General features: G+C 42.3%; 1 protein-coding gene across 6 annotated transcripts in view; it reads left to right on the forward strand.

The window, feature by feature from the left end:
- MTMR2 (myotubularin related protein 2) overlaps positions 1–24,485 on the forward strand; it is a 58,267-nt gene that overhangs the window by 20,434 nt on the left and 13,348 nt on the right. For 4 of the 6 annotated variants that reach the window (XM_046942088.1, XM_015279951.4, XM_046942091.1 and 1 more), the window contains 5 exons: positions 14,783–14,858; positions 17,201–17,295; positions 17,490–17,600; positions 19,131–19,232; positions 20,055–20,138. In XM_046942088.1, the coding sequence (XP_046798044.1) occupies positions 14,813–14,858; positions 17,201–17,295; positions 17,490–17,600; positions 19,131–19,232; positions 20,055–20,138 (438 nt within the window). In that variant the 5' untranslated portion in view covers positions 14,783–14,812. Of the gene's footprint in view, positions 1–5,301; positions 5,601–6,422; positions 6,677–14,782; positions 14,859–17,200; positions 17,296–17,489; positions 17,601–19,130; positions 19,233–20,054; positions 20,139–24,485 lie in introns of those variants that run through there. The other 2 variants (NM_001039274.2, XM_015279973.4) reach the window with 2 other exon arrangements.

Consider the following 24,485-nt stretch of genomic DNA (forward strand, 5'->3'; position numbering starts at 1 on the left):
AGCAATTAATTGGTATAAATGTATATGATTGCAAGCGCTGCCACAGCTGTGGTTGTGTATATAGTGTCATACATAAATTTTACACTGATTTATTTTCCTCCCTCTTTTTATTTTAACTTTATTTTACATAACTGGGATTTGTTTTACAGTTCTGACGCTCAGATCAATGGCTGTTTTGTAGGTTCTTCTACACTGGAGTATTACCTTTACATACAGAGAACCAAGCAGTATTTTTCTTCTAGATTCAAGGCTGTCTTTACTTTGTGCTGGTTTACGTTACTCAACTCCTTGTAACTCCGGATGTGTCTTCTTGTCTTCTTTTTGTCACCTTGGCTGCATGAAATCCCTTTTAGACAGGGATTCCTGTCAAATGATGTTTGCAGAGGAATATTCATTTAGCAGCATGACGCATTTTTCAGTGAGAGGATGCATACATATTGTTTGTTTGCTGGAGGTCATTAGAAGCTCCTCCTTCCCTTGCTATGCCACAGTTCCCATAATTTGTGGGATGGTTTCTTCACAGCTCGCCCTTTTTTTTTTTTTTTTAAAGAAAAAATTATTAAGCAACCTAAATTTCTGCTGTGGTTGGAAGAAGTACGGTTCCACTTTCAGTTTAGAATAGTGTTTAAGGAGAGGTGGTGAAAGCAGACAACTATTTTTCTAGAATAAAGGTGCTTGAAGCCAAGTGTGAGCACATGTCTCTGCTGGCAGAACGCTTCCTCCTGGTAACCTGCATCAGCATTGCAGCATCAGCATCACCCACTGTGCTCCCCCTACAGCTTGCTGCTGCTGAGGTGCTGTGAGTGGCTGTGACAGTCGGATGGAAGCACAAAGCTGGATCTTGCATTTACACCTCGGTGGCTGCTTGTCAATGCTATGCAGGTGTGCAGATCATTGATTCCCATGGTCCGCCTCATAGGGGAGTATAGTGAGAAAAGTGCCATTTCCATCAGTACAGACTGCCTTTCTCCTTCCTACAGGAATTCAAGCAATAACTGTTTGTCTCCTCGTAGTTGGGAGTGGTTGGTGCTGGAGAAGCGGTTTGGATCTGTCCCTTTCCAGTGGACAGCCTCTTATTTTGGTATTGCCACAGTTGGCGCAGTCCCATAGCCTGAGATCAGTTTCAGTGCTTGTGTGTCTGTGCTGGGCTCATTGCTGGAGCCTGGTGTCTGCTCCTCAGTGAGATGAGCTGGTAATGGGAGATTTATTCTGTGGTGATCAGCTAAAACCAGTTTCTTTCAGCTCTCATGGAGAACAAACACGCTCTCTCTGGGCTCATCATTCTTTGTCCAATTTCTTCTGAATTAACATCTCCGTCCTGTGACAGTTCCACAGTTTTTTGTTTTTGTTTTTTTTTAAAGCCAGTTCACTGAGAAGTTTTTCAAGGTCCTGATTGCTCTTACACTTTTCTTTCACCCTTTTGATACTGCAGATGATGCTGTACCATTAACGGATACAGCAACACGTTTTGTGGTAGCTCTGTGGTATGCGAGACAAGTGCCTGAGCTACACCATGTTCTCACAGGAAGGGCTTGCATCAGTTAGCTTTAAGAGCCTGAAAATAAGCATTTCAAGATTGTGAAGTGGATCTGCCAATTGTGGGATTATGCGCTTGATGTGTATTTAAATTTTCCCCTCTAGAATGAATTGCTGCAGGGATCCGTCATCACTCCTACCTCAACTCAGTCTCTGCCTCTGCGTGTGCATGGACTCAAATTTAGGAATTAAATTTCTGTGGTGATGGAAAAACACTTTGTGATAGCTACAATTAGCACTCTCTTCTTCTGTGGGGAATTTTTAGAAGAAAAGTAGGCGTCCGTCAGGGGGAGGGAATGAGGGGAAGGACCCATATCATTTCTTGCAGTCTGTGCCTGCAGATTTCTTTTGGAGTGCAATTAACACTCAGTGTGTGTGCGTGCATGTGTGTAATGAGGTAAATGAGACAACCACTGGGGATTCCTACTAAATGCATGTGCAGTATTTTTCCTAAATCTTTCTCCAAAGTATTTCATAATAACTTTTATGAAGTCGTGTTGTTTTGGTTTTTTGGTGGGTTTTTTTTTTTTTTTCCAAATGTATATTGAGCATTTCAGTATCTGGAGCTAAGATTAAATTGTCTTTCCATTACAATTTATGGAATTTTCACTTCATAAACTATCTCTAAATAAATGTTGGCTGCTTCAGTTGGCTGTACAAAAGATAAAAACCAAAAGAATGCCACCCTCCACCCACCAAGTGTCCCTAAACACTGTTAGGTTCTGCTCCCCTACTGCCCCATCCCTTTCTGATCTCAGGTCTGAAGCTGTTTAGAATTGATTCGGGGAATGGATTTTTTCAGGGAATTTTTAACAAATATACCACCGTATGTTTTAACATAAGTTATAGATCAGGCAAGAACACAATTGAGTAGTAGTAACTGGAAGTGAAAATGAGCTGGAAATTCATAGATACTCTGTAAACTGGAATGAGATTTTAAAAACACCTTGGAGCCAACGTTGCCAAAGGTACATAAGTGTGTCTTACAGATCTGGGAACGTGGTAATTATTAAGTACAATGGGTTTCTTGCTCATAAGTCTTATAGATGTTGTTTTCTCCTATGCCTATGGGCAGATCAGCCTGGGCAGTTTATAGTGCTTCTCTAAAGCTTTGTTGCTGATGCTCTAGCTTTTATCATTTGGGACTTTCATTTTGAGTTGGCTGTTGATTTATAGGATAATGCCTGAAGTTTACCATATTCATACCGTATTCAGAGCTTTGGAATAAACCTCATAAAAGGGTTGGATCCCTTCCATCCCCAGATGGAAAGAAACGCATGAGGCCAGCGGAGTCTGCTGTTGCACTTCCTTAAGAATGATACCTTTGCCTGAAAGTTAAAGGTTGATTGTGCTTAGTTTTGAGTTGTATACAGTAACAGCCTGAACCAGAATTTAGAAATTCATAATGTTGGCTTTTTGTTGCTTCCGGTCTGTTCTGTGGACAGAGGAAAATCTGTTAGCAAGCCTCCAGCATGGCGGACAGGTATGTCACCTGCTCAGTTGCACAGCCTTCAGAAACAGTAGTTCTAATCATTGTTCTTGCCATTACTGTTTGGTACCACTAAGCTATTCTCCTCGTTGAGGGTGACGTTGAGATTCACAGTTCCTGATATTCCTCTGAGATCCAGCAAAACGTTGTGCAAGCACATGTTCCCTTCTCTGTGATTCTTTGCTCTATCCACAGTAATAATTTTCTCCTTTAGTGTAAGAGGAATCAGTGGTTTTGCAGTGGGCTTATAGATACGATGCAAGAACATTATTGTGACATGCCCAAGACTCGAAGGTTAGGAAAGGGAAGGAACACACAATTGCTTGCATAACGTTCATTTGTCATCCATTGCGTGCTTTGTTGAAGACTTAGGCAAGCCTTTGTGGTTTGTTTTTTAAAATACATAACTGAAGCATGACAGAAGATATATGAAGTAGTTTTCTCCTTCCAAGATAGTAAATGGATGCCCTTGCTGTCTTCGATAGGTTTCCAGAATTAAATTCTTTTGAGCTAGTTTGCATTCAAGCTAGTCAACCACGATTCCTTTGTAGTCAATGGAAAGAAAGACATTGTTTACAACGTGATTTATCTTGGCTTTAAGGAGATGTCCTCACTAGGTGAGAACATCATGTAGCTAAGCTATAAAAGCTCTTGCTGTAGAATGTTGCAAAGAGTTCAGCTTTGCTCCAGTAAAGGTGTAGTTTTGTCTCATTTGAAAACTCTGTGTCTCCTCCAGTTATGAAGACAGTTCAGGATAACTTGTCCAGATGTAAACCTTTAAAATTTAAGTAAATCCTGTCTCTCAGGCCGTGCTGGGCAAGATTAACCAAAATGCCAGTTACTGACTTTGCCACCTTTGTGTTACTTTATTCTAGCTTTAGTGCAAAGTGTCTTAGTCTGGCTTTATGTAGAGCATGCATGTTAGTAGAAAAACATATTGAAGAAAGATGTGATCCTTTTTCCCCCATCCTTTGCTGTAAATCACTAAAACTAGCCTCAGTGAGCTTTTCCATTGCTATCTCCCTGCCAATGCAGGAAGTGTCAGGCTTTGGTTATGTGTAACACATGTTCAATAAGAGCTGGGTTTAGAGAGAGGCATAACTTCTTAAGCTTTAAGCATTCAAGCATTAAGCTGTGTTTTTACTTTTGCTTTTAAGGGACTTTTTGCTTAGTGAACGATGCTAGCTTTGAAGCACTAAATCATGGAAAAACCTCCACCTAAGCACCTTCAGGGTTGTCCAAGACCCTGCCACTCTGTTCCATACCTCGCTGAGCAGATGTGTGGGGATAAGCTCTCCTGTTTCAGGCTGGCCCTTGACTCTTTGCGTGGGACCGCCCGTAAGAAGACTAGCTTATAGGAAATGCGAAGATGTCTCTTGTGATGTGAGCTATTCTTCCCAGTGCAGTGGACTGTGACTATATTAAATTACAGACCATGTTGCCGTAGCCACCAGATGGCGAAGATAATTGACCTGTGGTCACAAAAGACTTGGCTAGATGCAAACAGCAGTGAAATTAAGTAAACAGTACATCTTTTTACTGTCAGTTTGGGAAGACCTGACCATATGTGTTTCTCTCTGTCACCTCTTTGGACTCCGTTATAATCTCACTCAGAGCACACCTTGCATTGCTGTGGATGTCCAGGTGTGGAAGCTTCATCGGCAGAAAGAAACCTTACTGTATATGAATGTAGTGTTCCTGCAGGCCCCTTTGCATGCATGGCTGAGCTCAGGGCCAAATCCAAGAATGGCTGAAGCTTCACACTGTCGAAGGGATCAAGCAGAGGGACTTAAAATGTCTGAGCAGTAGGAAAATCTTCTGGAGAACAACTTTGACTGTTTGAAACTCTGATTTTTGGCTATGCTAATTGCGTGTGTGCATCTGTGGGAAATGGGTTTCCTTTCTTTGCTGGAGCATTAAGCCGTGGATGAACAAAGACACAAACGTTCTGGAGCATGAATAATGCTCTTGTCCATAACTGTGGTCATTCCAGGACAGCCCAGTGAGTAGCTGGAATTTAACCCCTGCCATTAACTTGTTTTTCCAAGACTCCAGTCTCTAGGACTGTAAATACTACATATTTCATGGGAATTACAATTATTTTTCTTTTTAAACTAGAAATTCTTGTCCCTCCCCACCTCTCCCTAGTAAGGCCCTTTCTGCACCTCCTCCTTTCAAGGAAGCAGAAACACAGAGTAGCCAAGCTCTGGGTTGCAAAATATTGATTTCATGCAAATGAGATGGGGAAGAAAAGCCAGATGCAGTCAGTTTTCTGTCTCCTTTACGCAGAAATAATACTCCCTAAGTGCTCTTCTAGTTAAAAGAGAGCAAAGACAGCAATCACTGCTAATTTTTATTTTATAGAGGTACCTGAATGTTTAAATATGAAGTAACGTGCAGTGAAGGAAATCTCTGGAAGCATTTATTATTGCCTTCTATTAGGAATTGAAAATAAGAAGAAAAAGCAAATGGCCTTCAGATGTTACTCAGTAACGTTTTCGGCTCTTTGTAACCAACTGCCATATTTCTCTTAGCTACAAAGTGCAAGAATTCTCCTTACGCTGATTTAAACTGGGTAAGAGTTATTCATATTCTTATAGTTTTGTATACTGAAGCAGGAATCTGACAGGAATGAACAAGCATGGTATTTAAAAGGAGCAGTCGGATATGTGACTTCATGAGGCACTTGCCAAGATTTGATTTTTCTGTGTATGTTTTTGCACTGAACAAAACATCATCCTTCTCCTCGGTGTGCTTGTTTATTGACTGTAAATATATAATTATTTATACCTCGATTCCTTATCTGACATAACAATAGTTTCCTAATTGAAATTCTTGGCAACAGAGACACTTTTGTCTGTAACTTGTTTTGGTTGGCAGAATGTGTAACTCTGGGTTGTCAGAGCCTTTTTCTGTCATTTCTTCAGACTGATGCTATGAATTTCACTGAATTACTTTAAGGCTTTCCTTGAAAAAATGTAATCTGTTTTCCCTTATCAGCTGTTTGCTAAACAAAATAGAGTAAAAACTAAAAAAGGAGGGAGTAAGGCTAATGTGCTTTCCAAAGTTCTTGAGCAGCCAGTGGAGAACAGAACTGTTGTCTTTCAAGAACCCTTGGCAATGAGGAAGGTTCTGCATTAAAAAAATGTTGGACTTGTCTGAATAGATACTATCAGCAACCTTCTGTGCCAGGGACTGTTGCTGTGTTGAGTCAATGATGACTTTCTGCTGGAGCCCAATAAGAGAATTGTCTCGAGGCACCAAGCCATACAAACTTGAAGAGACAAGCCAGCCGTGGTGGAACGAGTGGCCCTCAACAATGTGTTCCTTTGAGCTTCTAAGCTTTGCCTTAGAAGGCAATGGCCTGCGAGAATTGCCAACCCAAAGAGACTTCTTCATCATTAGGAGCTTGAGTCTGAGTGGAGAGGTTCATCGTGGAGAAAACAAAGCAGAAAACACCAGGAAAATTCTGCCGAGTGGCTACTTCCTCCTCCAGGGGAATTCCTCTCTTACCCTGCTGACTGTATTATTATTATTATTTTAAGTACACTAGCCTTCAGATTCTGTTTCAAGATTTTTTTTTTTTTAAGGCAGTGAGAAGTAAGCAAGTGGATTTCTCAAGCCTTTTTATGCTTTCTGAAAACATACACGGTAGGTCTGGATCACAATTTGCAATCTGTATTTTTGGACTAGGAACACAATTGAAAAGTCAGTTGTAGCATGTGTTATATGTGATTATTGTCTTCTGGAGTAGTGTGTTAGTCTGTTGACAGAACATTTTATTGATAACTTAAGTTCCTCTTGTGTTGTTTTTATAAACAAGCTAGGAAGCCTTCTTTACTCATTTGTTCTCTTAGCAGCTGAGTAAGTTTGATGTGGTCTTTAACAGTATGTTTGATTCTCTGTGTTCTATTCTGGAATGCTCTGTGAGCCCGTGGTCTTTTCTTTTTTCCTTTTTTTCAACTTCTGATGTCCCAGAAGGATAAGACACAAAGCATTTCCCTGCAATTAATGTCTTGCTGGTCTAAATGTCTAATTTTCCAGTGCATCTGGTCATAATCCTCAGAATAGTCCCTGTGCCTCAGTCGTGCAGGGATACTGTTGTTCTTTCTGCGATGGTATTCTTACTGATTCAGAAATAATCAACAGAGTCCATTTACTTGCTCAATTTATGTTCTATTGCATTTCCAGTAGGATGTGTAGTACATAAATCTTTTCGAAGTGCACTTAAAATAGACTTAAATGGCAGTTGAAAATCTCTCCAAAGTACAATATTTGCAGTCTAGAGGAGGATTTATCATGTAAGCAGAGCTACTGTTTTACTGCTCTCCTAATTGAGCATTAGGAAAGCAGAAGGACAGAAGCATGTTGGCAGCAAAATGCTAGAAAAAAATGTGCCTTCCAAATTTGCCCCTCTCTCTTGTAAGAAATGTTTCACTTAGAGTGGAAATCAATGCACCAATGAAAAATTATCCAAGATAAGCATATGAGTCTTGATTTTGTGCATATTTGTGTAAGTTCTGCAGCTTTTGGTAACATCAGCTAGACAGAATTAGGACTCCATGTACTTTCTGAGGTGACTGGAAGGAGTTATTTGTATCTATTTTATTTCAGAGGTTTTCAAACTATTGTTAGGGTAATGATATACCCTGATTCATGTACCACGGTGGCACTGTCCCTTGTTGATTGACATTCATGGCAACAGCCATGGAAGAAGAAAGGGATGGGGGATGACAATTAAGGGGGAGTGGTAGATGAGCGTGGTCTGAGACAACCAAAAGACAGTTAAAAGGAAAAGGTTTCTTTGATTTACTACTTTGTAGTGCTTTGATTTACAAAGAAGATTTAAAAAAAAAAAAAAAAAGTATGCAAAAAGAATCCTATGGCTGAACCTTTGCAGAAAGGCTGACTTCTCTTCCGTGGTTCTCTGAGACATGAGAAAGGAGCCAGCTTTAACCCAAAAGCTGTTTCTGGTAACTCAGCTAATAAGCCGTGCGCTATGAGCTTTGGAGTCATGCCTGTTTTACTGATGTTCATGCAGTTTTGGATCTGAGTGGGCTCACCTCTTGCTGCCTCTCTGCACACAGCAAGTTTGGACTTCTCTTGAGAAAGTAGTTCGACTACTCCGTCATACTGGGGTATCCAGGTTGGGCATTGCTATACTTGGCTGAGTGAGACACCAGAGTTGGGTTTTCCCTACCAGGTGCACATGTCTGTGTTAGATTTATTTATCCGCATGCTCTGCCATTGCTGGGAAGAAAGGCAGTCATCCTGAAGATGACCTCCTAGGTGGTATTTTTTTCTACTCGCTGTAGAGAGTGCTATAGTGACTAACTGAGATGCAGATCTGTGGGTGTAGATGAAATAGATATTCCTGCAGTTCACCGGCCATTTTACCTGCAGAACTGCAAGACTGCTGATTCAGAAGGGCACTTACTCATGTGCCAGCCCTAGGAAGGAAAGCACTTAAAAAACCAACAGCAAACTAAAAGGAAGGCTTACATTTGATAACTATTCTCAGCTAGTCCATTAAAATTTGAAGTGTCAGACAAATGTATTCACGTAGGAGACAAAACTTTTCACTTGGCTATTAAATTTCTAATCTATAATGTTCACCGATGATTTGAAAACTACTTATTATTAAAATCTACTACTTCTGTGTGTGTATTCTTTTGCTCAAACATAAATTCCTGTCCCCTTTGGTTATATCCTGCCTGTTGCTGCTGACCAGTGTGCAGTCACAAGACAAACATGCCAAACCTGTGAGTTCAAGGGCTGCAGATGCAAAGGCATTTTTTTATGCGTGTGTGTGTAATGTTTGTCTCTATATACAGGTTATATATGTTTATGTCAAGGGATCAGTTAAGAGAGCCGTTTCCTGTTATAGGAAACAGAACAGAACTGTATGTTGTTGGAACAGAAGCAGCTCCAAGGTTGGCTTTTGAATAGGCAAAGCAGACGTGGTTAGGGGAAGGCAATAATGCAGGAGTAAGGTGGTCACAGTGTCAGCGTGTCTCGCACCAGCACTATGGCTTTGTGCATCACAAATCTGTTTAAAATGTGCAAAATCATTTGGAGTGAGTAGGAGGTTACCAAGGAGAAATTAATTCAGGGTTGGGGGGGGGGGGGGAATCACAGAAGGGTACATTTTAATTTTGTCTAGAACAGATTATTTCTCTTAATTCTGGTTGTTTCAGAATAGCAGAATCTATGCAGAATTGGGCCAAAACAGCCATTTGGTGACCTGAACCCGTAGTCTCCTCTAATACTGCATAAGGCCAAAAACCTCCTTTTGTGTCTGTGTTTCGGTTTCAGGACTCAACTCCTCAGGAAAAAGTAAAAGGGAATAAACAGAAAATGATTGGGAGAAGCCTCAGATGCTCTCTTAGCATCTCTCTGTGTCCTGAGACTCGTGGTCTGCTACATGGAAGCAGATATGTCCAGGGCTGAAGCTGCTGAATCACGGGATGGTTTGGGTTGGAAGGGGCCTTGCCTTGCCCAGCCCCGTGCCAGGGGCAGGGCCGCCTTCTATGAGGTCAGGCTGCTCGAGGCCCTGTCAAGGCCTAGCTGTGCTCCCTCTCCCACCCTGTCATTAGGCCTTTCTGGTTGCTTGTGTAGTCACACCACAAGCCACTTCTGTCAAAACAGCCGAAGTTACAGAAAAATCTGCACTGAAGAAACCATTGGTCTAACCCAGACATCTCGACTGAGCTAGATATGGGAGCAATTACATGAGGTGCAATGCTGGCAGGTTTGCTGGGAGGAGGTAATCCTGGCTCTGCATCAGCCAGAGCAGGATGTCTGCTGCGATCCTGGCTGTGCAGCTCAGCTGGTAGGTAAAAGCCTACAGGAAGTGCGAGAGGAAAACGTATCTGTTATTTTGTTCACAGGCAAAAGAAAACTCTCAGTACGGTGTTAGGGACACCCTCTCAGGTATTGTGTCCTGGAACAGTGTCCAGCAATGCTCAGACCTTTGAGACCCCGTGGTTGGATTTACTGTCCAAGATTAACTCGATACCTCCTAGGCTGGCTGATCAGCTGCGTGCATGAGTCGTGCAGGAGCATGAATCAGGAGAGGGACTTTTTTGGAGCAGCGTGCTGGCTGCTGTGTTCGGAGGCAGTGCATTCACACGGCTGGGGAGGCTTGGCAGAACTGAATCGCAGTACAAAGAGATGAGTGGTGAGGCAAAGAGCTCTTTAGCATGATCTCAGGCTCTTCCCCTGACTCTATCCATGTCAGCAAAAGAGGGGCTCACAAGTTGGTGAGATCTGGAGGTATCAGCAATTAAGGTTTAAGTAAGTGGGAGGGTGTAAAGGAGCTCTGCACCTTCAGCTGTGGGCAAGTGGGATGAGCTAACACAAGATGGGATCCTGGAGTTCCACAAGCAGTTGTTAAATGTAGCAGGTGTGGGTTTGTTCTGCCAAGTCGCTGCTTGAATGGAGAACACAGGTAGGTGGTGGCATGAAGTCCTCACACCCTCCCTGAGCTGCAGCAGGAATTTCTTGGGTGCTGAGGTGCGTGCTCGCTATCCTGGAGAGCTGCTGATGGGTGTGATGGGTAGAGTATGCTACTCAGTAGAAGACAGAAATAAAGCTTGTTCTGGTGTGTTGCTCTTCTGCAGCCGGGCTGCTGCAGCTGTGTCTTTGAGCTCCCCTGTCTGCTTCATTGCCTCACTGTGGCCCTTAGTTCTGTTTTGCAAGAATGTGCAGAGGGCTAAATTTATATTTTCTTTAGGGTCCAAAACTCTCATTTTTAGAGTCTTGAAAATAGGCTTAAGTACATAAAAAGATTTTTCTGACAGTTTGATGAACCGTTGTTGGGGGTAGGAAGTAAAGATGTGGAGGCTTTCACGTCATCCCCTTAGTCATATAAGGGGCAGAAGGTTCTTGTAGAAAGCTAGTATCCTCCCAGAGCTGCACACGACCACTTCATTGTCCTCTCCCAGTCTCTCCCCTAGATCTGTTTACAAAGCTTCTCTTTCTTTATCCACCCACTTTTCTTCCCTCCTGTAACATGCTGACCTTTAGCACTGCCCCAGATGTCTTCTTCTGTGCCTGCATTGTCAGCTGCACACAGATTGCATTTCCCCAAATCAATTTTAAGGAGACATTGATGGAGGTGGATTTCAGCAAAATGCCTACTGTTCATTTCTAGGTTTCTGCCAGCATGGGTTTCAAGTGTTCACATTCCATCTAGGAGGCTCATTCAAGGTCTAGAGCGAGGCAGATGCCATAAGGACCAGCACACCAGAGAAGCCTTTGGGCTGGGCTTTCTGACTCTGTCTGTCACAGCCTCTTGGGAGGAGTAACATTATTCATAGGTGATGTGTAAGCACTGACTTTGCAGTCGTCGGAAAGGCAGCTTGTACTGGGTTACCCAAGTTAGGTCATGTGGCTGAAGTCAGCTAGAGGATGGTCAAAATAATAGTTTAGTCCTTAATTGTACCAAATAATAATAAGGGGGGGGGGGGGGGGTCAGTGGCTTCTGCCTTTCGTTTTTATTTCCTTTAAGTGCTATGCTTGCAGGAGGTCATTTGTCCACTGCCCTGTGCTGAACTGAACTCAGATTTGGATTGTTAACCCCTGCTTCTGACCCTGGGGACTCCACATTTCAAAGAGCGAGCAGCTGGATTTTATTACACTTAGAAGAGCCAGTTTTAAAACCAAAAACGGCTTTCAACTTTCTCAGAACGGTGGGGACAGGGAGATCTTAGTCTTGCCTCCTGCTTTCCTCTTCATCTGTCTGTCTCCTGCTTTCAGTGCAGTGTTTAAAGCCCACCTGAGCACTGCCCACCTAATGACCACAGCAGCTCTTTGTCCTGCTGAACGCTTTCTGTATACCTTACCTCATATTTATTTTGGCTTAAGATACAACCCAGTCCTCCAAATGTTTACTGCTGGATGTGCTCCCGCCGACATCTGCAGGAGAGCAGTGAGTCCAGCTGCTGGCCCCAGCGATCCAAGAGCAGCTGCTGCCTGTTTGAATACAGACCTTCCAGAAGAAGTCATGTATCCTGTCCTGAACACAGAGTGTATTTTTCACTTATGTCCTTCCAAGATAAAAGGCAGCAAAGACGACCACCACTTAAGGACTAATTAGCTAGAAGCCTCCATCTCATTTGGCATAATCCAGATGTTATCCTGCTAATTTCAAGGCTGTTATTCAAGCGCAAAAATTGACACAGAGGAGTTGAGACTGGGTCTACATCACAGGCTTTTGCTGGGGAGGCCGTCAGTCAGCGTTTTGATGGGGTGTGTGATCTTTGGCCAGCACAGCTGTGCTGACAAGGAGTCCCCAGCATAGATTTCTGCTAGTTAGACTGGTGAAGCCTTGCTTTTAGTGGTATTGCTGATGTGGGGGAGAAGCTCTCTTGCAAGTTCCTCATTGTCAGTGCTGACTTCCCTTCATCCACCCCATTCACATCAGTCCCAGCTGCACTGGCTGCTTCCCAGGTAAGAGCTGCCCCAGGTTGGCACATTCCTTTATTTCCCCAGTTGGGAGGTTCCTATTAGGAAATTAGGACCACGCTTGCTTTTTCATTTTTATTATTGTAATTTTTAGTCATTTGAATGCATTTTTTGAAATGTACATCTTGTTCTCAAGAAGGCTTTGATCTTAGCAATCTTTTCATCTATACATCAATCTGTTGTGTGAAAATGCTGGAACGTGCTTTTATTGTGGCATGGGATTTCTTCAGTTTTTGTTTTCATTTCTCTGTGTTGTTGAGAGAAATTTTTCATCCCTGAAGGTCTCCCTTTGGCTTGATCCTACATAAAAGTTGACCACACATGTGTCAGGCTGTAAGTGCCACTTTAGGCCATATCTTTCAATTTTCTTTGCAGGGATTTCCTGATATTAAATTAAGCCAATTCTTCTTCCTTCCTCACATTATGATAAAGAAAGCATTTTGGCCAAGTCTGCACATTTTTCTGAGCAGACAAAAGCACTCTCTGCCTGTCTCCACTAGGAAGGGTGCAAGCCAACTTCAAATCCAGAGTCTTGCGGTTGCTACAGCAGGAGGCAGAGTCTGGACTGGCTTACCTGTTCTTCTCTGTGCTATTGGGTTGAGCAATCAGGTGCTGCTAATTGTAGTCATTTAGCCAGTTCAGGGCATGGTCATTATGATACAGATCCATCTGCATTTGGCCATGTATGCTTTAATCTTAGTTGCTTACACCTGCTCTTCCTATCTACTTCCTGCCATAGGAAGGAAGTTTACGCATCAGGTTAAAGTCATAGAATCATAGAATCCTTAGAGTTGGAAGGGACCTTAAAAGTCATCTAGTCCAACTTCCATGCTGTGAACGGGGACATCCACAGCTAGATCAGGTTGCCCAGGGCCTGATCTAGCCTCACCTTGAAAGTCTCAAAAGATGGGGCTTCCATCACCTCTTTGGGCAACTTTTTCCAGTACCTCACCACCCTCGCTGTAAAAGACTTTTTCCTTATATGTAACATAAATCTACCCTCTTGAAGCTTGAAACCATTTCCCCTTGTTCTGTTACAACAGACCTTGCTAAAGAGTCTGCCTCCTTCTTTCCTGTAGCTTCCCTTTAGATACTAAAAGGCTACTCTCAGGTCATCTTGGAACCTTCCCTTCTCCAGGCTGAACAGCCCCAGCTCTTTCAGCCTGTCCTCATAGGAGAGACGTTCCATCCCTTGGAGCATTTTTGTGGCCCTCCTCTGGACGCACTCCAACAGCTCCATGTCTCTCCTGTACTGAGGACTCCACATCTGAACGCAGTACTCCAGGTGAGGCTGCACCAGTGCAGAGTAGAGGGGCAGGATTACCCTTGCCCTGCTGGCTGTGCTTGTTTTTGATGCAGCCCAAGGTATGGCTGGCTTTCTGGACTGCGAGGGCACAATGCTGACTCATGTCTAGCTTGCCATCTACCAGTGCCCCCACGTCTTCTTCTGTAGGGCTGCGCTCAATCCTTTTATCATCCAGCTTCTATTGGTAGTGGATGTTGCTTTGACCCAGGTGCAGGACTTCGCACTTGGATTTGTTGAATTTGTTATGCTTCTTTAGTTAGAGACATACTTTCTGAAAATATCCACCTCAGTGTGCTGCGCTGTTCGAGTGACAACCCTTGTGTAAATACTGTTATATCAAAACTTACTGCAAAGAAAGTTTTGTCCCAAGGGAAGGTGGAGGAGGAGTTTTCGGCAGACAGCAGAAAAAAGCTAACCTATTCCTCATCTACATGCCTATAAGAATGTGACATTTTAATGAGATTATTACCATTGAGCCCAATGTGTATCTCTGCTGTTGTTGGATCCTCGCTGAGGATATTGATATGATAAGACATCTTTCATCACTTTCCTCAGTGTAAGCAAGCAATTGCTCTACTGCATAGTTAATAGCATCATGGTAGTAGTTGATCATTCTAACCTGTCCCTTTGATTATGTGTAAAGGTGGGCAGAGAGTTTGGCTTACATATAAGTTGAGGAGAAGATTAGAGTGTGCAAAGGAGCCACATGGTATGTGTTCTGCCAGAGCAAAGCCTGCTTGAGCAGATTCTCCATCACAGGCATCCTCGCTTCAACGCTTCTGCGTGGCCCAGTGGCATGCTCAGGGATTGCAGGACTGAGCCGTGGTCTCACGTGCTTCGTGTTGAGCTTTCAGAGGCTGAGACAGTACCTCAGGATCTTTGAATATTTATTGTTCTCCATGTTGTTGATTTGTTGGAGATAAGGGTAGACTTCTCACTTTATGAAAATGTTATCCATTTATTTTTCTACTGCTTTTATGTAGGTCCTACGAGAGACTAATAAATTGGCAGAAATGGAAGAGCCACCTTTGCTGCCAGGAGAAACCATCAAAGACATGGGTAAGCAAAGAGTACATTACTTGCTGTTTGCTTGACCAAGTAGAATATCCATGGAGCAAAATACTTCGGTGGTCATTGACCAACAATAGCAAATTGCTGATGTTTTAAGACCATGCAGGTTGTTTCAGCAAGACTGTATTTTGAAGGGTTCGTGGAGATCAGCATTAGCAGTGTTCTATATGTTAGCAAATAACCCAGCGAGTCACGTGAGTCTGTAAGGCTAGGTGGGGTTCAGAGTGCAGAGTGAGACTGAGCATATTAGACTTTCCCTTGGTAGCAGCTCTAGTACAACCTCTTTCATACCTGGTATCCACATTTGCACAAACAGTGGAGGAATTGAATGCCTTGAAGGACCCTGTTTATCAGTTATACACTTGTGGAAATCATAGAAACAGGAGGATTAAGGTCAAACAACTGGATGTTATATATACATGTGTACATGTGTAATGTAATTAAGTAGAATTGATTCCTTAGTGAATGTGAGAGGTGGTGTGGCTTATAAATTGGCAAGACCAGTGTTTGAGATTATGCCAAAGATTCCTTACCTGGAAAACATTTTTCTAGCACCTTTTCCCTTTATTGGGAATTCCTGTTCTTTTTCAGATGTGTGCACACTCCTCTTACTAGTAGTTTTTATTTTTAAATTGTTTAGAACATATAGAAACTGCTTTTTCAATAATGAGAACTATAGTGGATCAACCAGGCAGGGTGCTCTCACCCTTATTACGAGTTTCACGAGTCTGCTTTTAAGCTCCTGTCAATCTACTCTTTGGAAAGAAGTGATTAATAATCATCAGTAATGAAACAAACATTGGTTTAATTAGAGCTGGAGTATTTTGTGTTTAATAGCCCTTACAACAGAGGCATTTCATTTTAAATGAATGAATAGTAAGGTTGCTAGCGTATATATTTTAAACCAAAAATTCTTTGCTCCTTATTTTGCTCCAGACTTGTCATTCCTCTTCCCCTTTCCCTGGAACTTTCTAGCTAAGGCTCTGAAGGCAACCAGAGCTGGGTCTGGCTGCCTTCCCACTGTTGATTTTTAAAGATTCCTCTCAGTATCTGAATCTAGAGAGTCAACAATGACTTTGTAGAAGCAGAGCTGACGTGAGGATGAGATGAGTGCTATAGAGTAAGGCAGTGTCCCTCCTGCTTCCAGACTGAAAGCTATGGGATAAGGGTGGAAGAAATTTTGGTCCCTTCAGCAGCCTCCCCCTGGTGTGCAATGGTGGCTGTCACCTGGCTGGGAGGTGACCTTTCTTACTGCCTTCTTGCAGCCCTTGCAAAATGGATCCCTTAGGGTTTGTAGGCCTAAGGTTTTAAGATGGGCTGGGGATTTTGTTTTCTTTTCCAAATTCCATGGATCTGGCAGCTGTAGTCTGTGGGTCTCCTTCTGAAAGGATGTCTGTGTTTGAGGAACATTGCTACCAGTTGGTAACAGCATCGCCACAGCACAGCCAGCCCACTGTTCAGTGACAGAAGGTGTGACAGGTCACTGATGAGTGTTGGTGGGGGGGAACAACTTGAATGTTGGCGTTTTTAATTGATGTAAAACAGAAGGGCAGTTAGAGGAGGTGTTTGCTGTGGAAAACCAGCAGCACCTCTTTCCTTTTGCCGGCGCAAGTGAGAAACGTTTGAGGCCTTTTACGAAGGGGACTGGTTTGAGTCACCGTCACTCAGGTTCAGAAATAATTGAATTGTTGCAGAGTAATTTGATCACTGGGTTAAAGTTTAACATCACTGGCAATTGGGTGCTATGTGGATTTTTGGCTGCTGGAAGTCACTGCAGCTCTGCTGGCTTCAGTCAGGGCCATTAGCAGGGACTGCTAATGTGACTCTGACTCTGTGTGTAAGGGTGTGCAGGAGGACCTAAGCATCCTAAAAGCCATCTGCAGGAGAACTGTCTTCTCTTGCTCTTGATGGCACAAAACAGCTTGCTGGCAATCATTTTTTTTTATGCAGATATTTGTCAGTTTCAAATATTATGCTTTTAGGCAGGAATTGTCCCTTCTCATGCACGGTGTTCTCTGGTACTGGTACTACTGCTGAGACAGGAAGTTAATAGTTTGCATTAAATACTGACTGTTTAATTGTGTTCTGTCCAAATGTGAGATTCCAGGTGATTGTACTTGTCTTTACTTTGATTTATGCCCAAACTCTTATCTTCTTAACAGAACTGAAACTTGCATGTTAGTTCTAGGCTAGCACACCCGATTAAGCTTGTTTTCATTTCATGGTCTGAAGAGTAGAACACCCTGAGTATATTTGCTGTAATAATTTTTCTCCCATAAATTAACCATGAAATTCACTTTTTCTTTCTTTCCTTCTTTCTTTTTTTAAAGCTAAAGATGTTACTTACATCTGCCCCTTCACTGGAGCCATCAGAGGAACCCTTACTGTTACCAATTATAGACTGTACTTTAAAAGCATGGAACGGGTAAGCCTTTGTAACCATCTGCTTCTGTGGGTTGTTCAGTCTTGAGGACCTAGGTATATTTTGGTTTGTTTGTGGTTTTTAGTGTAGTTGTGTGTGAATCATAGCTGTATGTTTGGGAATATAGGCATAAGGGAACAGGAGCTGGGATTTTCTCCCCTCCCCTTTTTAAACTCACAAATTTCAACTGTCTACAGGACCCTCCTTTTGTCCTAGATGCATCTTTAGGTGTTATCAACAGAGTGGAGAAAATAGGAGGTGCTTCCAGTCGTGGTGAGAATTCCTATGGGCTGGAGATTGTATGCAAGGTAAACTTTTATGTCTGTTTTACAGTGGGAGAAAGGGAAAATATATTTTAAAAGATTTTCTGTATAATATTGTAAGAAGTTCTGGAAAAGCTGTCAGTGTTATTTCATGTACTACAAAAATGTCTGATTGTGCAAGTCACTTCCAGGACTCTGTAGCTCCACTCATTAGGGATGAGATCCAAACCTATTTTTAAGGCTTTGTGCTAGGTAATATCTTTTCTCTTCATAGCAGAAACCTAAGTCTTTATCCCAGTAGTGCAATCCTTGAGACCTTCACATTGCTTACCAGGACATCCCAGGAAGGCTCTACTCATTGTGCAGTATGGAATGCCTTCAGTGCAATTGCACTTCAAGAGCAAAAAAGGGGTTCATGAGTCTCTCGAGGTCATTGGCTTGTGTCCACCTGCTGCTGTGCTTTGTGGTGAGGAACTGGAGAGTAACCTTCAGTTCCCCTTGAGGCTATTCTTGCATTTCTTTCAAGGTAGTAAATTTCTAAAGTGTGCCTCTTAGTCCTCAGCCATTTTACCTGTATGCAAACTTGCATACACGGTGAGGTTTAGAAAGAACTGCATTGTTTCCCTGGATGGGAAACTGAGGCACAGACTAAAAGATAGATTCCTTGGTACTACACAACATACATATATATTGCAGCCCACTTGGCCCAGGGGATGCACAGCAGTTTAGTACTGGTACCAGAGTAGTACATATAGAGCTTATGCATAAAGAAATTTTGTGTGAGACCTGTCACTTCATCTCAGTCTTGTTAGACAGTCTTTGCCATTTTCCTTATTCTCTGACTTACTTTACCATCTTCATGTACTTGACCTTGATGGTTCACTTCATGCTGGTGGCTGTTAAACTGTTTACTACAAATGTTTGAGTTTGTAGGCTTGACTGGAAAATCATGGCACTATAGAAATGCTTTATTTAGTTCCTGAATTTGATTCTGTAGATAAGTGTGGAAAAGATGTCCTGGGTTACCCCTCTTTGTGGAAACTGCTGCCATGCAAAGTGGAGGAGTTCTCAGTTTCACTCAGCCTTTTGAGTGCTCTGAGCTGGAGGTTTTAAAGGGAGCTGGCATTAGTTACTTTGCAGTGAATTAGCTGGGCTTCAGCTCCCTACGTGCGTCATCTCTATGGAGATGCTTTGTGAGGCAGTCCCTTCCAGTAGTGTTCTAGCACAGCTCAGCTTGGGAGCACAGTAGGAGCTGTCTCACAAAGTCCTACCAATCTGAGATAGTTGTCCCTAGGTCTCTCCCCTAGACTTTCAGCAGGTAGGGAGCTTCATTTGGAGGCAAGGTACTGTCCATGCACTCCCTTTACTCCCCTGTGGTTGTGGCAGGTTTTATTGAAGGCTACAGCTGGCTATCAAGCCAAACCCAGAGCTGCTGTACAACACTCTTCAATGTGCAGTACTAAATCAGTAAAGAACATCATGATGTGACTTTGTTTTGCATGCTAACTTTTGGAGTTCTGTTGGATGTTGAAGTGGTTTAGAAATCTACAGTTTGATTTCCTTTTTCTTTCTTAGGACATTAGAAACTTAAGATTTGCTCATAAGCCTGAAGGGAGGACTAGACGATCCATATTTGAGAATCTAATGAAATATGCTTTCCCAGTTTCAAATAATCTTGTAAGTATGTTTTGTTTTGTTTTGTTGTCTTCCCATGTTGTTACCAAAAGGTGCAGAGTGGCAGTGAACTGTTTTGTTGAATTTCACCTACCTGGTAGAATATTCACATGACACGTTTTATGTTAAAAAAGGTGAAATGCTGGTTTTAAACCTGTCTGAAGATTAACTCCGTCAGAATTGTATAGAAAACAGGAAAAGTCTTCTACCATTGGGTTGGGTTACTTCATTAATGAAGAATAACTTTCTGATCATCCTCATAGTGGATGTAAAATATTCCAAACACGGTGACATCCATCAGCGGTTTACAGCTAATGGTGACTGCACTGCTTCCAAACCTGGAATGCAGTTCATGTGTTCAGTCATCCTGTGACTCTGCGATCGTTGCATCGAATACTGATTGAGTCACACAATCACTGGAGTTTAGATGGACCACCTCTGGATCCATCTGGTCCAACCTCCCTGTTCAAGCAGGGATACCCATGTTGCCTAGGATCATGATCATGTTGGAAGGATCTAGTTCTGAATACGTGAGAGTGTTCTTGCACAAGTAGTCTTTTCTTTCTCTCTTTCTCTCTTATAACAAAGTTCTTTTGTCCACGAAGTACTGGGTGATAGACAAGGACTGGGGTACTGAGGTAGATACGCTGTTGTAGAAGTGACCTCCTACAGTTAGTGTGTTGATCTTTTTAACAAAACCTTGAAAGAAAAGTAATACAGTGGGGGAAAAAAAAAAGTACCCATCAAGGGTTCTTATTTTAGATATTAAACATCCTGGAAATGGACACTGAGTGGGCTCTTAATGGCACATTTTCTTTTTTTCAGCCACTTTTTGCATTTGAATACAAAGAAGTTTTTCCAGAAAATGGATGGAAGGTGTATGACCCTATTTGGGAGTACAGAAGACAAGTGAGTACTGTGTCATACCCTTCCTCACCCTCTCTGTTCTTTAAAAGTGAGGCTCTGTGTGGAAATACAGGAACAGGTAGGTTGTATGGACAGAGAATGATCCTACTGACAGATGTCTCGCAGACTGGAATAGGACACTGTTCTCCATAGTGCAGTGATTGACGATGGCAGTTTTAGGAATAGTAGCATCCACTGATGAGAGATTATTCAGGCAGCAGAAAGATGACTTTAGGTTTTGGTAGAAAAAAAATTGTTGCTTTGTCATCAGCTACTGCTGGTGGTAAGGAACTGACATTGGTATTTTGCACGTGTGGGCATCTCATTGTTGAGTTTCACACCTCTATTCTTGCTTCTGTTAGTTTTAATTATTTTCAGCTTTCTCTAAGATATCTCAAACAAGAACTTGGGAGGAAACAAATCTAAGTGTAGAATGCCTTCATTTTTCTGGGGAGTCAGAGTAGAAAGCAGTCTGGAGAACAGTTTTAATATGTTCGGAATAGACTGGTCAAAGGGTTTTATGAGCACAAAGTGGCAGGCTGTCAACTAGAAATACCAGACTAAAAAGCTGAGTGCTTCTCCCTGGGGGAAAAAAAGATGGGGGATTTTTTTTGTTTTGTGTTTTTAACAGTGAAATCACTCTTTTCCTACAGTGCTCAAATTGAGGAAACAGCACGGTTTGGTGATGGTTCTGTTCTGGATACAGTAAAGTTTTGCTTCATCCAGATCTGTCAGGATAAAGTCAATTTTCCTGTGTAAAATGAGGTCGTTTGCAAACATATAATTTAAAGCTTTATTTGGATCTTTCGCATAAAACAGAAGACAAGACCTCTGTCCCACTGTAGTTGTTCATCTGATTCCTGACATCTAAAGGAGGGAATACATTTTACTAGCTTTAGTCTTCTGAAATCTGGGCATGCCTTCTAAATTGTTTATCTAGGCCTATCATTAACAGATGGAAAGAGAGAGCTTCACTGTTGGAGGTGATTTGTTCCCTTCTAAAATAGCTACCTAAGATAGATCACTGTCTTCTAGGCTGCTATTTGAAAGTGAGATGTATCTTACCCCCCCTGTCTTCGCTGCAAAAGAAAAGTCTGTGTTTTGCAGTGAGACACTACAATATAAAACCCCAAAAGAAACAAATTCTCGTGTGATCAGGTTGACTTTGACTTGTTAGACCAGATATTTGCAATCAAAATAATCTCCATTGAAAAGCACAGCATTCATTCAGCTAAGCTGCAGATAAAAAAAAGATGAGGTACAAAGGACGTTTGTACAATATCTGGATAGAAGGAAAGAATTTCAAGGTAACTTAATCCAGCTTCTCAATCCTGGTGTGCTGTTTTTAGGATGTAGGCTTTGTGTTCATATTACCTTTTATATTGTGACTCGCAGTACCTTAGATTTGCCATGGGCTTGGTTAAACAGTTAAAAGATACAGAAATTTACGTGTAAGTGATTTTCAGCTTTTCCTGGCCTTTCTGCAAAGCAGATGAGACTCAGGGTCTTGGAGTCTTTGTTTCAGGTTGGATGAGGTAGCACTGTAGTGTGTTAGCATGTCGTGGTTATGACATTGCTGCAACATGAGCTGCTTTTGTAATGACGTACTTTTGCATCATTTTTGAGTGGGCAAGAAAAGCTTAGCCTGACTGCTTTTATTTCAGCAAACCAAACTGATGTCCAGATGCTAACACCATCAATAATTTGCTTACACTGATAGTTGCAAAAATTAATCCAAACAAGTTTTCTTTGCAGCCATGGCCTATCTGAGATTTACACATGCTGGACCACCATCATTCCCATTCCAGATCACACAATTTATCCGTCCCAACAGCTTATCTCCAAAAGTGACCAACGCCAGCTGCTGAAGAGGCAAACCATGCTGCAGTAGGCGTTTATGTTGTATTCTGGCCAGGAGGAGACTTTCATCCCTTTCATTATAATTGATTTAAGTCCTGCAACATGAAGTTTTATGTCCCCTCCAAAACTTTAAGATATTTCAGTCTGTTTATTTAATTTTGGCATTTATAACTATGGATGCTCAATTTATCTGTGTGAATGTCTTAGCCTTCTTTTCTTTGTCCAGCCAGGTTCTGTTAAAGCAATAACTGCTACTACGGTAAATCAGGATTATGTCCTGAAATGGCAGCAGGGATTCGTTAACAGTGAAACAAAACTGGCATCATCTAATCAGATAATGGGATTACCTGTCTCTGAGTGTATGAGTTATGATCAGAAATAGAAAAGCGGGACATGTGCACTTTCTGCAGGACCTTTTGGAATTGGTTTAAAAACTAACACAGAAGAGCTGGCCTAGGGCAAAAGCGGCCCAGCAAAGCAGTCAGGCATTAACTTGGGGCATGTTGGGCAAAGCCACTCGTTTCCCTGTGGGAGCAGAAACACAGAGAGAGGGGAGCAGAGCAAAAGCAGAAGCCAACCGCAAGGCGTACAGAAAAAAACTTTTTGATGAGGCTGCATGGTAATATCTACGTCTGCACTGGTAGGCATGGCAAGGTCTGTGTGTGGTAGAAATATTTTTTCAGAAAAGTGTGTTGATATGATAGAGATTGTAGCAATTAGGGGCTTACTGAATGTCTTTCCTTACTTCGCTACTAGTGTTCTTGGGAAAGATGGAAATATGTAACTTATTAAAAATCTGCGATTGTGTAAAACTGTGGGGAGTAATAAACAACCTGTGGAGAACAAAAGGAACTTAGAGAGGTTTGGGATTTAGTCAGTAAATGGAATCACATGTGGCAAATGAAATTTAAAACTGAAATTGCTCCCTGATTTTTATTACACGCGGGCTGGCAGAGTATAAAACAGAATTGCAAAGTGAATAAGGCTCAGTTGAAACCAAAAGGCCTTGAGATGCCTTTGGAGTAACTTAAAGCTTTCATTTTCCTTAACAAGGTGGGGAGGATTTGGAAAATATTACAAGTGGTTGTGAAGCTGGAAATGTGTGATGTTTCCCTACAGAAGTCTTGCTTGTCTAATTCTATGCTCTGGTCTTAAGCACCGCAGAGCCGCAGTACAGGGCTGTGGTTGCTGCTTTCTGAGAAAGCATATAGCTATGAATAACTTTGAAGAGAAGCTGGAAGTACCAAGCATTAGTTCAAGCAATAAGAAAGGTAAAGCATGAGAATGGAGACTACAGGGGAACACTGGGTACATTTAGGAGAGAAAAATGAGAATTGAGTTGTTAAATGTCCCATGGTTTAACTGCTATCCTGCTTATGTGAGGTATATCTCTGCTGCAAAAAGGATTGTCACTTCCCTTGTGCTAACAGAAGACAGTGTGGGCTGAGCACACAGCGGAAGAGACCAGCTTGGCTCTGGCAGCTGTAGCCTATGTTGGTACAGGTATGTGCGTGAGCTGAAATGTTCAGCTTCTTGATATCTCCTGGCCCAAATCCACTTTGGGAGAGGAACAACTGATAGGTAAATCGGGACCCTACTTGTTGTGCCTGCTGCAGCTGCATGGGCTAAGCTCAGTATCAGTCTGCTAGGTCCAGTAGAGAGAGATGTCCTGCAAGAACATTATGTTTTTTCCTATCAATGAAAGATTGTCATGTCTTTAAATTTAAACACATTTGTATGCTTTGCAAGGTGCTGATTTCAGTGCTGTGCTGGTTTGTCTTAGTTGTAACTTGCAGATTAAGTGAACCCCGTCTTCTAGAAGCCATTCGTAGGTCAAGTGATAACTGAGCGTGGGAGATGAAAGTAAGGTGTGAATGACTAGCCAGGGGGAAATTGAGTTTACTTTGTGCGTGGAGATGACACAGCGACTGTGTCTGTATGGTTGGATGATGTGGCTATAAGGAGTGTTCCTGAGCACTGCCTTCATTGCAAGTTCCAGGCACGGCTTCAGTCCTTCTTTTGAGTGTGTTTGAGCATCTTTCACCATGCATGAGATGCTCTGCCAGCAGACTGAAAGTATAAATTTACTGGCTAGCACATGAAAGTATATCTGGGATTTAACTAGCTGCTGGGCTCAGCACTGATTCTTACCCCAAAGAAGGCATCAGCAGAGACTTTCTTAGCCAGGCAGGCATATGTGAGAGAAGAAGGATGAGCCTGTCTGCACCTTCCTTGGTTGAGTCGCTGTTGCTTTCTTCCATCAGTAATGCCAACACCACCAACACACAGCGTGATTGAATTGTTGGCCTTCACACAATGGCTGCCCATTAGACTCATGATTTCTCCTTTATGATTTTACACCTTTTCAATGGTGGTGTTCTATCTCTTGAAACCATGGGTTACCAGTGATCCCCATCTCCATAGTCTTCTTCCCATATCTATAATTTTACATTTCTTATCTTTCTATAGATTTTCTCAGAGCACTTCCTC

Source organism: Gallus gallus, chromosome 1 (assembly GCF_016699485.2).
Source record: "Gallus gallus isolate bGalGal1 chromosome 1, bGalGal1.mat.broiler.GRCg7b, whole genome shotgun sequence".
NCBI classification, from domain to species: Eukaryota; Metazoa; Chordata; class Aves; order Galliformes; family Phasianidae; genus Gallus; species Gallus gallus.